Source organism: Aphelocoma coerulescens, chromosome 1, assembly GCF_041296385.1.
Source record: "Aphelocoma coerulescens isolate FSJ_1873_10779 chromosome 1, UR_Acoe_1.0, whole genome shotgun sequence".
Taxonomy (NCBI): Eukaryota; Metazoa; Chordata; class Aves; order Passeriformes; family Corvidae; genus Aphelocoma; species Aphelocoma coerulescens.
In genome coordinates, this window is record NC_091013.1 from 79,966,951 (window position 1) to 79,980,201 (window position 13,251).

The window sequence follows — 13,251 nt, forward strand, 5'->3', positions numbered from 1 at the left end:
CTCTTGGATCCACATGCAAGTATCACACTTGCTCACACATCTCAGAGCCACACAGACTGCTCAGCAGTGAATTTCCATCACTCGTGCTGCCAAACACAAGGCAAGATGCAGTTCTTCCTCCCCGCACTCACCAGCCACACCATAAATGTCAGCTCAAGCATGCAGGCAACAGGCTCTGGAACGGCAAACCAGCAGCTGGAGCTGCAACATGCCTATTGGCAGCCATGCAAAAGTCACTAAGAAAAGCTTCCTAAACGTCCAAAAGGGCTCGTTAGAATGTTCTCCTACTGGGTGTGCTGCATCTCATGCTCTGTCTGCTTAGCCCCTGAACACAGCAAACAGGGTGTTTACAAAACATTCAGCTGAAAGCAAATGAGAAGTGGCATATGCAAACTGCTGTTGCCAGGTGCAGAGATACAAACACAGTATTTAAAATGTCCCTGCTTTGTGTCTGGATTTCTATGTGGAAATGCAAACATAATACTCTACAAATGCAGTTTGAGATGCTCTTCCAATGACCAGCAGAGAGAAACCCTGCTGCTGCCAAAAGGAGAGGTCCTAGCTTCCCCTCTTTCCTGGCTGTCTTCCTGGATCCCTGTTCCCATCTGTGATATCCCACCTCTGCTTCATGGAGGCTCTTCTCACCCCTTAAGGTGCCAGTGCCTTTGCTAACTTCAGCAGCAAACTATTTTTAATGGGGTTAGAGTTATTTTTCTGGGCTGTTTCCCGTAGCTTCAGCCCTCTGAATAGGTTTATTGAGGATACACTTGGTATCAGAAGGGCACAGAAAAACAGCAAGAGTACTGGCCAGGCTGGGAGGAGCAGGAGGACCCCATCACAGCAGCAGTGAGCTATTGGCAAAGCCGCCCTCATCCTGCTGCAGCCTTAGACATAAACATTTGTACCACTTCACTCAGTGGTTCAGGGACCTGGGCTCTGACCTGGGTCACACACACAATGTGACCTGACTCCAGCCAGGCTGTTCAACACCAGTTTCCTTTGGAAGGAGGCCATGCCTTTCCCCAGGCCACCTTGCAGACTGCAGAGCTCAGCTGCTGTGGTGCTATGATTGTTTTTAAGAAGTCTCCAATATGTTTGTTCTCACTGGAAAAGTGGTTCCTTTTTCTTATTTTTCTCATGTTCAAAAAGAAGTGGATTATTTTTAGCTCATATTTCTCCTTTTGAACTTGCCTGTGGTTATTAAGTCAACACAGGAGAATTGTGCTTCCAAAGATGGATGTCTCGGAAATGACAGTCCATAGACATCTGAGTGACAGTGGTTCTGCAATCCATCCATAAAGTGCAGTGCACCATGTTCAGAAAAGGACATAGGAACTAAAAGTAGGGCTTCTGGCAAATTGGGAAACTTGGAATCTATGGCACAAATCCTCATCACCTTCCATCTGATGTTGGAGGAGTTTATTAAAAGCTTCTGCTGAAGACCCTGGCATCCCAAAGATGCCTGTAGTTCCATAGGGCAATTTCTGCCATTTCTTCTTTAGTTGTGAAACCACTCTTGTCTCATAGACCATGCAGACTGGGATATATGATCCCGGGTGCTCTATTGAGACTTTTACATTGTGGTGTGGGGGAACAAGAGGATGAGGCCATAGAACCATGATTACATGGGCCAGGTAGCAGCACAAATGATGTTTTTTTAACAATGCTGGGATGTCAGGTTCAAGAAAAGATAAATGAGATTTTTGTATAATTGGCTATGACACTAAAATTATCCTGGACAAGATGGGCTAAAGGAAGGCATTCTTTCCTGACCTGCTGAGGTCCTGCATACAAGCCACATTGAGAAAACTGAGGGCAGTTTCTGGAGGTCCCTTATCAAGTATTATGAAGAATTACAGATGGTTGTCCCTCAAAAAGAGCCACGTCGCTTCAGCACCTCTGAGAAATGGGGTGGTTTTTGTTCAGCCCACTTTAGGAATGAAGAAAAAAACAACATACTGTCCGATAATATGATTGCGAAATCAGGGGGTTTTGGGCAAGGTAAACTGTCATGTGTTTGCTTGCTTCTAAACCTAAATTTGTTTTCTGTGTTTCTGTGGAAAATCAGAGGATGTTATAAGCTGAGTCATGCCATTATTGACTTTAGCAAGCACAGCACTGATATAAATAGTGAAACTCTGGTGTGTCTTAGACAGAGGAAGAAGAGATTGAGAGGTCTTCTAGCAAGGGCTGGTAGGACAGAGAGAAAAAGATGAAGAAAAAGATCCTTCTTTTCCTTGAGTTATTATATGTTATATGCTCTTCTGCTTTTCCAGTGGCTCCAGAAAAAGAGAGAGAAGATATGCAATTTGCTAAGGTAAGAACTACAGACAGAACTGAAGAAATATTTTATTGAGAAAATCAACATAGTGATGTATTAGCGATGTGGAATCTTTTATTACCAACTCTCTGCATTTGAAAAGAAAGTTTCATGTTCTAAACCACTGCTTTTTTCTTCCCTATCAGAAATATCTGGAAAACTTCTATGATTTTAAAGAAGAAAAAGCTTTGTTTAAAGCAAAGGACCTCAACCACATGTCTGACAAAATACGAGAGATGCAGTCATTCTTTGGGCTAGAGGTGACTGGGGAGCTGAATCATAAGACACTGGACATGATGAAGCAGCCTAGATGTGGGATACCAGACGTCCGTTCCTACAGCACCTTCCCACACAGCCCCACGTGGAAGAAGGAAGATGTGACATATCGGTAACATACATTAAAGCGTGCTTTTCTCCACACCACTGGCAAGCTCTGTGAATGCTAGGCAGAAGTAATGTCAACAGGCTCTTTATTATTTATTTCTGTATTTCTGCATGTAAAAGCTCTTTTCACAATGAAAGGGACAGAAAAGTGGGAACTATTCAGGCTTCCAAATAGCGATGAGAATACCAAAACAGGAGTTTACATTAGTTAGCTAGCGGCTTACTAAATAATATACTCAGTGGATAGAAGGAATACAACTGAGAGTATATGTTAGGGTTTCTGAAAGACATGAAAGAAAACTGTGAAAACTTCATCTGTTATATAGGCAAATATTTTGAAAATAAACCACTTGAGATGCATAAATTATAATAGCTATTGATTAAAATATTTGACCCTGATACCATTTGTCCCAGTCAACATGTGATCTGGTTGCTTTTAATTCCTTTTGTCTTTATTTCACAGGATTTTGAACTACACTCCAGACATGCTGCAAGCTGATGTAGAGGAAGCAATTGCAAGAGCCTTCCAGCTCTGGAGCAGTGTCACCCCTTTGAGGTTCACCAGGGTCTACGGAGGTCAAGCAGATATAATGATCTCCTTTGCAGCAGGATGTAAGGGGACTCTGTTGCCTGGGAATGATAGTACTTGTCACTTTTTCTTCCCAAGATAATGAAAAGCATCTCTTTTTTCCCCCCTTTAGTTCACGGTGACTTCTATTCCTTTGATGGTCCAGGAGGAACTCTGGCTCATGCCTACCCCCCTGGTGATGGGATAGGAGGAGATGCCCATTTTGATGAAGATGAAAACTGGACCAAATTTACTACCTATAGTGGTAGGTAACCTAAAATATTATGTTGCCTGTTTTCTATTAGACAGTGTTGTCTTGAAGATGCTTTAAAGTCATATGTCCCATGGCAGTAGTTCCAGTATTTACTGAGATGTAAAATGTCAGTGTAATTTAGTAAAATAATTCTGCATATTTGGATCTGGGCTGCAGTCACAACAGTCCCTTGAAGTTCATGCAGACTGCAGTTACAGCTCCAGTGAAGGAAATTAAGTTAGCATGGAATAGCAATGTCAGGTAATCATGACATCAAAAGACAGGGAATTTTGACCCTCAGATAATGACCTTAAAAGTTGTAATATAATCTCTCACTTTTGTTTGTTTGTTGCTTGGCATTGATTTTTTTCTGATTTAAAGTGATGCTTATCTTTAACTTCTGGAAAGGAAAACAAATCTTGAATTGATTGGCAAATATAACAGTGAAGTGTTCTGGTTTCAGCAGTGTCCAGAGATTATGTTACACATTACTGGTTTTGTGAAGGCAAATTCTGTGCCAGTTACTATTCCCAAAATCTGATCAGGTGACTAAAACCTTCTCACCTGCTTTTCAATTGTTATTAGCATTAAAGAAACCTTGATGCTTTGTTGGAAAATTTCTGCAACATGGGCAAAAACTGTTCCCAGAGTGGTTTTCCAGTGAGAAATCAATACCTATAATTCAAAACTCACTTCTTCTCCAGGAGGCCAAAGAGCTCTTACTTGGGTATAGTTAGATTTTGCCATTTTTAAGACCATGACTTATATATCCCACATGAGAAAATGGTGGCTGTATCCTGGTGTCATATGAAAAATTTATTTATTTTTTGTTCTTTATGCTGGATCTTTTTCAGGATACAACTTATTTCTCGTTGCTGCTCATGAGTTGGGCCACTCACTAGGTCTCAGTCATTCCAACGTTTTTGGTGCTTTGATGTATCCTATATATATGCCCACAGACACAAGGGACTACCAACTTCATCAGGATGACATTGATGGCATTCAAGCCCTCTATGGTAAGCAAGAAGCATCATTTTCTAGTGAAAGATGGATAACAAATTATAATGAATTTTTCCCAACAGCTAAAATGTACTGAACTTCCTCCTACAAGAAAGATGCTGAGGTTTAATATCCTTTTATTGGTTTTGGGCAAATCTCTTGGGTTTTTTGTGGCTAACAGTCTACACTGCAAAATGGAATCTGTGGACTGATTCCATTCCAATTAGTACAAGTTAGTGAAAAGATCCAAGAGCCTTTCTCCAATGATACCAGAGTAACAGCCTGTGTCTGTAGCATTAAACCCTCTTATCTTCCAAAAAAGGGTGGTTATGTGCACATTTGGCTACACATCATACAACCTGAAATGCTGTGGCATGAACTGCTCTGATCCACCTTCTAATCCCACACTTGCCTATTTTCCAAAGGACCCCCCAAGGAATCATCAGCACTTCCACCAAAAACTTTTCCCCCACAAGAACCAACTGAAATGATACCTGCAGAAGCACCAACTGAAATGTCTCCCAGGGAAGAACCAACAGAAATGACACCCTCCATTCCACCCCCAAGACCAGACGACTGTGACCCTCATCTGAGTTTCGATGCTATCACTACTCTCCGTGGGGAAACACTGTTCTTCAAAGACAGGTAAGCACTTTAATTTCCAGCAACATCTTTTTGTGAGACTCACAAAGGCAAAGCATAAAATTCAGTTCAAGGAATTTATCTTCCCTTGGTTACTAAGGAAAATATTTCTTTCTGCAAGTGTTAAGGCAACTTTGAAACATTTCACTAGCCCACCTGGGCTGGGTGAGCAACATGGTTTACTGACAAGTGAGTGTAATGTTTTAATCCATCAGGCATCATCATCCATGTCTACTAAAATTGTGCAAGGCTGAGTAATTCCAGTGTCATTCCTCAGCCTGCAGCTGCTTCACGTGTGGCACTGTCCTCATCACACCATGCCTTGTGTGGGCCAGGGAGCAGTGGAAAATGTCCCTGGTGACTTTTAGGGTCACTCTGACCTAGGATTCTACACTAGACCACTGCCCAGTAATGTCTACAGGGAGCCCCTGCTGTTGCAGGGTGACCTCATTTTGGGCATGCTCTGACACTGCACTGTCGTGGGTTGTTGGCTGAGCACATCCAGCCTGGTGAGAGCAAACAGCATGTCAGGCCCAGGGCTTCACCCCCTTCTTGGCTTGGTAGTTGTGCTTTGATTGAACAAGCTTCCTTTGATGGTGTGGGTCTGATTTCCCTTCTAAAACACATGAAGAATTGTAGTTTAAATATTTAATAATTTTCAAGGAGGAGGGGGAAAGAGCAGTTCTTCCTTAAAACGAGTTTAACATGTTTTCAAGAATGATTATTTAACATTTGTAACCAAACTGAAATGAGCTGTGCCTACCAACATGGGTCATGGTTAAGTGAAAGCTGCAATTGTTATCATTACCACAGATATTCTATGTTGTCCTGGACAAACCACCAGGCTGCAAATGCAGAAGTCTACGGGGCCACCAACTGTAGGTGACCCTGGCTGAGCCAAGGGGTTGGACAAGATAAACTTCAGAGGTCCCTTCCAACCTGAACTATTCTGTGACCTCAGAGCTACTTACAGTAAAGGGCACCTCTCTGTGAGGGAGCAGGGCAGAGTGAAGCACTGCATTCCAAAAGGGGTGGTATCTCTGCCTCATAGGGACCACTGGTTCCAGAACCCAGACATTAGGATTTAAAGTACATTAATGGGCCCCTGATCTCCTAATGAAGTAGAAACAATGAAACTCTGCTGGTTTTGTTTCTATCAGCTACGTCTGGCGCAAAAGCCCATATTTCACAGGAATTGAGCACGACACCATCTTCTCCTTCTGGCCATCACTGATAGCTGGCTTTGATGCTGCCTATGAGGTTGACAACAAGGATCGAGTGCTGTTTTTTAAAGGTACTGCTCTTACATTTCCATCAGTTTCTTATGACTACCTGAAGTTAAAGCAATACTGCTAACGTTATTTAATCATAATGGAATGATTATGCTAATATTCATATTAACTCTAACACTAATACTAGCACTAATAGAAAATATTCTTAGTATTTAAATCCATCTAAATTTTGAAAATTATGTTGCTCTCATTAACTAATGCTGCCTCACAACAGTCCTACATGCACTTCCTTTGGTCAGTGAGAGAGAAGACTATAGCTGAGACAAAATTGGTTGCTACATTACATTATCTAAATATATTTTTAAAGATGACAAACACACCTAAAAAATATATTGACTTTTAATTATTGAGTATATAATACTCTTAATGACTATAAGAAGTGGAAAATCCAAGAGCTGTGAGATACTCAAACTTCTGTGTGCCCTTAAGAGGGTAATGTTTTCAGCTGGACATCTATGCTGTTTGGTGGTATTAACTACACAGAAAGCTCTGGGGCTTTGACGAAAAGGAGATCAGACTCCTCAAGAATCCTTATAACTATTTCTGTTTCCTTGTAGACAACCAGTACTGGGCTGTCAGTGGCTACAGCATAGAGTCAGGTTTCCCCAAGCCCATTCAGAACCTGGGCTTCCCCACCAGTGTCAGGAAAATTGATGCAGCTGTTCATGACCAAAATACCAAGAGAACCTATTTCTTTGTCGGTAACAAGTACTGGAGGTAAGGTTCTTTTCTCTTCTTTACAAGAGATAATCAAAATGGTTTTTTTAAATCAAGTGAAATGATTGTTTGTACAGGAAGTTCATGTCTTCTTTTTGTCAGCCTTCTCAGCCACGGAAAGCTGAAACTCAATTACTCAGGTCTTTTCGTAGAACAAAGTCTGTAACACCTGAGTGTTCACTTACTCTTACCAGGCTGTGATTAAGGGGCAAATGAGCTTTGTTTATTCATTAAGAAGCAATGTGAACTAGTGTAAAAATATAATGTAGTATAATTAGCATATAAATATAAATTGAGTAGACTTTGTCACCATGTCATGTATTCATTCTGTAGTTACTAAGGAGCAAAGTGCTCTGTGAAATTTATAAATGACAAATAAATCAAGAAAATTATAAGAGAGTAAAGTATTTACTTCTTAAGAAACAGTTCAGCTAAGCAGTAATCTTAGCCTAATAATTAATCTGTAATACTATCTTAAAAGAGTGTTATTACACCTGAAGCTTGCATTTCTCTTACGGGGTCACTTCATAGATTGTGTGCTGCAAAATTAAAATAATTATGTTTGAATAATTATTTAAGTTTGTTACTCAGTATAAGCCCCATCTAGCCTTATTGTCAGTCTCAGGGAATGAAAGTGAATGTTTTAGTCTGATATTCTGAAAACAGGCTTACCTAGGCTACTAAAGATATAAATATTCACACAGCCAGGATTTATACAGCTCTCTGAGGTCACAATGCTTGCAGGTACTGGATTTTCAGCTGAGATTAGGCATATTGTGTAAAATTCCATGTGGTTTCAACATTGAATATCACATGCTTATTTTCTGTTTCCATGCAATTTCTTTATTTAGTTTCAATGAAAATACCCAATCAATGGAAAGAGGCTATCCAAGAAAAATAGCAGCTGACTTCCACGGGATCAGCTATCCAATTGATGCTGCCCTTCAGAAAAATGGTAAAAAAATTAAAATATAATTTAAAAGAAACTCAAAAAACAACCAACCAAAGCCAAAAAAATTATGTTTCCATACATATACTAATTTTTTTTTATTTTTTTTAAATCACCCAAGAAAATAGTGAGTGTGTAACAATAGGTATACAAAAATGAAATATTAATTTGTCAATATTTTGTCCTTCCAATTCTAGGATATTTCTACTTTTTCCATGGATCAAACCAGTATGAGGTTGACATCAAGAAAAAGAAACTCATCCGTATAATGAGGAGCAACAGCTGGTTTAATTGCTAGAAATATTAAGTGATGGTGCAGGGATATATTTGTACCAGAAAGAGTTTTTCATGTTTCTTGATTCTAAACAGTGTTATTTAGCTGTTCCTGTGCATCTGAGTCTGAAATGCTGACCTTTGGCAATTCTAATTTAAAATCTTAAAATGTAAAACCTAATGTACAGTTTTAATTTATTTTGTTCTCCAACTATTTATTAATCAAGTTGTTTTTGAGTAATAAATATTTTGCTTGAGTTTAGCAGTTCTTGTGTTCTGATTCAGTCCACTGGGGACAAGGCATCTGCTACAACCACACAAAAGCCTGAATGACACCAGGACCGATCAGAATTTCTAGCAGGGCTCAGTGTCTGTGGGGGGAAAGTTAAAGAGAAGAAGAAGTAGAGGGGCAGTTCTGACAGTCTATTAGAAATTACCCAGGGGACAGAGGTGTAAACAAAGACACTCAGGAACAATGTGGGGGAGGCATAAAAGGTAAGAGATCCTGCACAAGCGTGTGCAAAGGGAGAGATTGGAGTCTGTGGCCTCACCCTCCATGACCCCCAGCACGGGGACAAAGACAAGGCAGGGGTTGGGACAGCTATATGGGAACATGGCCATGGGCTGAGAGGACCAGTGCACCAGTGCCACTGAGGGTGGCTTTGATGGACAGAGTCATTGGTACAGCAGAACATGAGCGACTAAAGAGAAGACAAGTGTCCAGTTTGGGGATGGAGGTAGCATGCAGGCAGAGTGGGAAGTGATGGAGATATGATCGCAAGGTCACTGGGAATCAGTAGATTAGCCCTTCTGAGCTGTGACCGTGTGCCATGGAAATGGAGTCAGGGCTGGCAGTCCGCCTCACAATGCTGGACAAGCCACAAACAAGAACCACTTCCCAGCAAACAAGCCAAAATGATAAGAAAAAGCCAAGGATTTTTATGTAACTACCACAGATGAATCCTCCAGAGAAGGAGAGGTGCAACAAAGAGAAAAGCACATCTGATTCCTCCACACTCTTTTTTTGGGTCCCCCTCAGAGCAATAATAGCTCAGTGACTTTAAACACCCTTTGAGCTGTAAGACAGCTTGGCTGGAGTCCATCCTCTATTTGAAGGGATTTGATCCCATCTCTTACAACACTGCTCTGATGGCGTGATTGTACAAGGAAGTGGACTCGCTATTACTCTTTCTCTAGCAGACTTGGCAAAGGCAGAAAGAGAGGATGGGAATGGCTGACAAGGAGAGTATTCCAGCTACCACAGCTCAAACCCATGAGGCAGAGGTAAAATTTGCTCCTGGTCTTCTGCACAGGGAAGTTCCCTCAGATTTGATCAAAGACATATTACCCCCTGTCCCCACCTCCATCAGGGCCAGAGGAAGCCACATGTCTCTCGGTGCACCCACAGAGCCACTGTCCCACTGTGCTCACAGACAAGATCAAAGAGAGACAGGAGAGATGATGCTAGGCTGGATGGGGCTTTGAGCAACCTGGTCTAGTGGAAGGTGTCCCAGACTGTCACAGGTGGGTTGGAATGAGATTATCCTTAATGTCCTTTCTAGACCAACAATTCTACAGTTTTATGATCTTGGAATATCTCTTCTCTGCCATGTTCTCCTCATGTAAGTTTTGTGCCATGCTAGATATGGTCTAATTACCACCAAAGCCGGGTCTAAAGCCAACCTACGTTACAAGTCAGGCCGTGTCTTAACAGCCAAGTAGGGACACAACAGCTCAGTGTTGCCGCAAGGGATGCACCATGGTGAAGTCATGGACTGAAAAGTGGGTGAGCTCACCTGGCAGCAGTCCAGGGAGGGCAGAAACACAGGAAAACTGGGGTTGCTCCAGAATTTCTCAGTGTCTTTTTCAATAGCTTTTGCCCTGTACATAGCCTATCCTGAAGAAACTTCACTCCAAGGACTTTAGGTGCCTCCAGGCTTAGGCAGGGTGCTTGTGAGTACTGTTTGTACATAACTAATGGGATTCATTCCCTTTGCTTTTAAAAATGCCTACATACTTTGATATCCTAACTAGACACCTTCTTGTATGTGAAGGCTACCTTCAGAAATCAGGCCTTTAGGCTCTGGTTGTTGGCTGAGACTTGAAAGTGGTTGAGGAGGAAGCAAAAGGAACATTTCAGCAACAGCGAAGCAGAACACTGTTGTTGTTTACAATGACTCACATTAGATTAAAGTATTTCTCCTGCATAAGGTTTGTACTATTTTTTTAGTTATGACATCCAGGAAACAGCAAAATCAAAATACTCCCTCCACCTCTGGGTTTTAATTAGCTTAAACTCAAAGTACATGAAAAATGAGTGGTATTTATTTAGCTGTGAAGAAAAATCTAGCAAGTGTAGCTTGGAGCAGAAATGGATGACAACATGCTATGGATTCCACATAGAAAAGGGGACTAGTGAGATGTGTAAACCATGGAGTTTTTATGTGTATTTCTGCTTTGTTAGTGTCTTAAACTTTGAAATGAAAGAACATTACTTTTGGTTTGGGAAAAGCAATGAAATTCCTGGAAAATAAAAGACGTAGCTCAGATGACGTTGGAAACATTGGAAATAGGAATATTGGAGTTGCTGGTCTATACTTAGTGAAAAAGAGAAGATTTCCTGTAACCAGGATTTTGTTATAACTCATAAATGATTGCTGGAATTAAAGGCCTCTTGGGTACAGGAAGGGGAAATTTATTCATAAACGTAATTTCAAATACTTGTCCTATATGAATAGGAGCTTTCCTTGGAATCCAAGAGCAGGCATGCAAATTAGAAACACAAAAAGAACCTGTTACATCTAAAATTCTTGACTGCACAACAGTTGGCCTAGACCAAATCCCCTGCACATGAAATCTCAGGCAAAAATCCCTTAATGAGTTCACTGACAGAGAGCAAGGGCGACCCATGTGCAAGCTGACTGGAACACTGAGTGGTGCCAGTGAATCAGCATTACCATACTGGAGATTCACAAGTGTTATATAAAAGCCAGAAGTAGGTCACACACTCACTTTGTCAGCAATAAGACATTTTTAAGGATAGGTTTGTGCTGCCAGGTCTGAGGGTTTGCAGCACAGCCGGGAAGGAGGTGCCAAAGGCACTGAGTTAAGCAATGCTCATGGCAGCACAGGCTGAAGCTGCCGTTTTACAGCTCAGAAGATTCCCATGCACAGACCTTCTCTTCCAGGTTTTATCCAGGGGTCCTACACTGCTACCAGAGTTCAGCCTGGCCAGGACACTGAGGATACATAAAGCAGCAGAGAGGAGCAGTTTCAAACTGAGTAATTAAACCCTTGGCTTTGCACAGCAAGCCAACTTAGTTTGATCCTATTGAGGCTCTGTGAGATGTTCTTTTTCTTTTCTCTAAACTACATTACTCATTAGTTTTAAAATACATAACCTGTGAATTAGCAATAACCTTGCCAAAAGAAAGGAGCAAATTTTAACACTTCTTGTCAGTTATATGTCTTTCTCGGGTACAGCTAGCTTAGGGTGGGGCTATGGGAATGCATCCAAGGCAGAAGATTAATTCCAGAAGAGGTAGAAATAAGGGCAATCCTAGGAGCTTGCTCAGACACTTTTAAAGGTTGAAAAAAGGAGAACATAGCAATTTTAACACTGACTTCTTTAATCCAAAACAAGAGATTGACATTATATATTGTGCTACTTCTGGATAAAGTCACCTCAAAGAACAACATCAAAGAAGATCTCTGTGATTATGGAACTCTCTTCATAAAGCATATTCTAGATGATTTATCTCTAGGTGATTGATCTCTGGAGAGAAATGGGGAATAGTAACAAAAAAAGTAAGAGGTCGACAGAGTAGCAAAAGTAGCAAAAAAGCCTCCTCCTTGAGGAGGCTGATAATTAGAAAACCATAAAAATTTCATCAATACATTCCTAGATGGTTTTGATGGCTTCCAATACCCCTCTCATTAGAGACAAAGGTGAGCACTGAAAATTTAAGTCCTACTGGACTGGCTGAAAAGTTACTTTTTCCTTCTAGTACACAGAGAGACATTGAGGGAAGAGAAAAAAAGAGTTGGAAGGCTAAAGGGGAGCTGTAAGCACCAGAAGCTGTTTCTGCAGAGAAGTATTTAAGCTGCACAGGAGAACTCTGCAGCCAATCTTTAGATTCATCTCACCCACTCAGGTACACCTCAAATAACTGTGTGAGTGGAGCCATTATCAAAATCTCCCTCAGGGAATTGCTTCTTGTCAGCTCAGCTGGCCCATTTCTGGGTTATTCCCAGAGCCTGTCCATATCCTTCCAGGTCTAGGGAGGGGTTCTCTCCCCAGTGGAAATGCCACAGATAGGTGTCTGCTCTTAGGGTAGGAATTCAGTCCTCAGTGACCAGATAACCTTTGTGGAGTCCCACCAGCCTTGCTGGTGACAGTCCCTGTTTCAGCTGCCCAGACCCAGCAATCGCTCACGTCCTGCCTATGGATGGCCACTGGCATGCTGTGCTCTGGGGATCCTTCTGGTACCAACAAAATGCTCTTCAGCAGGAAATAATTTCAGCAAATATCTCAAGTGCACAATATATTTATAACCTCTCCTTTCACATGTCTATTATCCCACCAGCTCTGTGGGAGGGACTTTATCTCTCTGCGCATTCAAAGTCCCACCTGTACTGCAGTCCTGCAGGCTTACCCAAAATCCTCTGTCAGCCCCATGCAGAAGTCTTGGATATGTAAGACTGTCTTCAATGGCAGTGGACATCTCTCATCAGGATTCCCATGCCCACTGCTTTGTCCTGATATGTGGTAGTGCATGGAGGGTGTGATTGGGCATGGAGGAAAAGTAGACCCAATCCATAGTGAACCTGCTGTTGAGTGTCAGCAGTTCTTAC

The 13,251-nt window shown here is 41.5% G+C and overlaps 1 protein-coding gene across 1 annotated transcript; it reads left to right on the forward strand.

The window, feature by feature from the left end:
* The first annotated feature begins 2,212 nt into the window (after positions 1-2,212).
* Positions 2,213-8,422, forward strand: LOC138119159 (stromelysin-1-like). The gene is made up of 10 exons (XM_069030729.1): positions 2,213-2,317; positions 2,467-2,708; positions 3,168-3,316; positions 3,406-3,537; positions 4,380-4,541; positions 4,950-5,169; positions 6,327-6,460; positions 7,016-7,175; positions 8,027-8,130; positions 8,322-8,422. The coding sequence occupies exons 1-10, from the start codon at positions 2,213-2,215 to the stop codon at positions 8,420-8,422; spliced, it is 1,509 nt and encodes a 502-aa protein (XP_068886830.1).
* Positions 8,423-13,251: the final 4,829 nt, after the last annotated feature.

Coding starts and splice junctions, on each gene's coding strand:
- LOC138119159 (XM_069030729.1), top strand. CDS start 2,213: ATGAAGAAAAAGATCCTTCTTTTCCTTGAGTTATTATATGTTATATGC. Junction 2,709..3,167: donor AAGGAAGATGTGACATATCG/GTAACATACATT, acceptor TTTATTTCACAG/GATTTTGAACTACACTCCAG. Junction 4,542..4,949: donor TGGCATTCAAGCCCTCTATG/GTAAGCAAGAAG, acceptor TATTTTCCAAAG/GACCCCCCAAGGAATCATCA.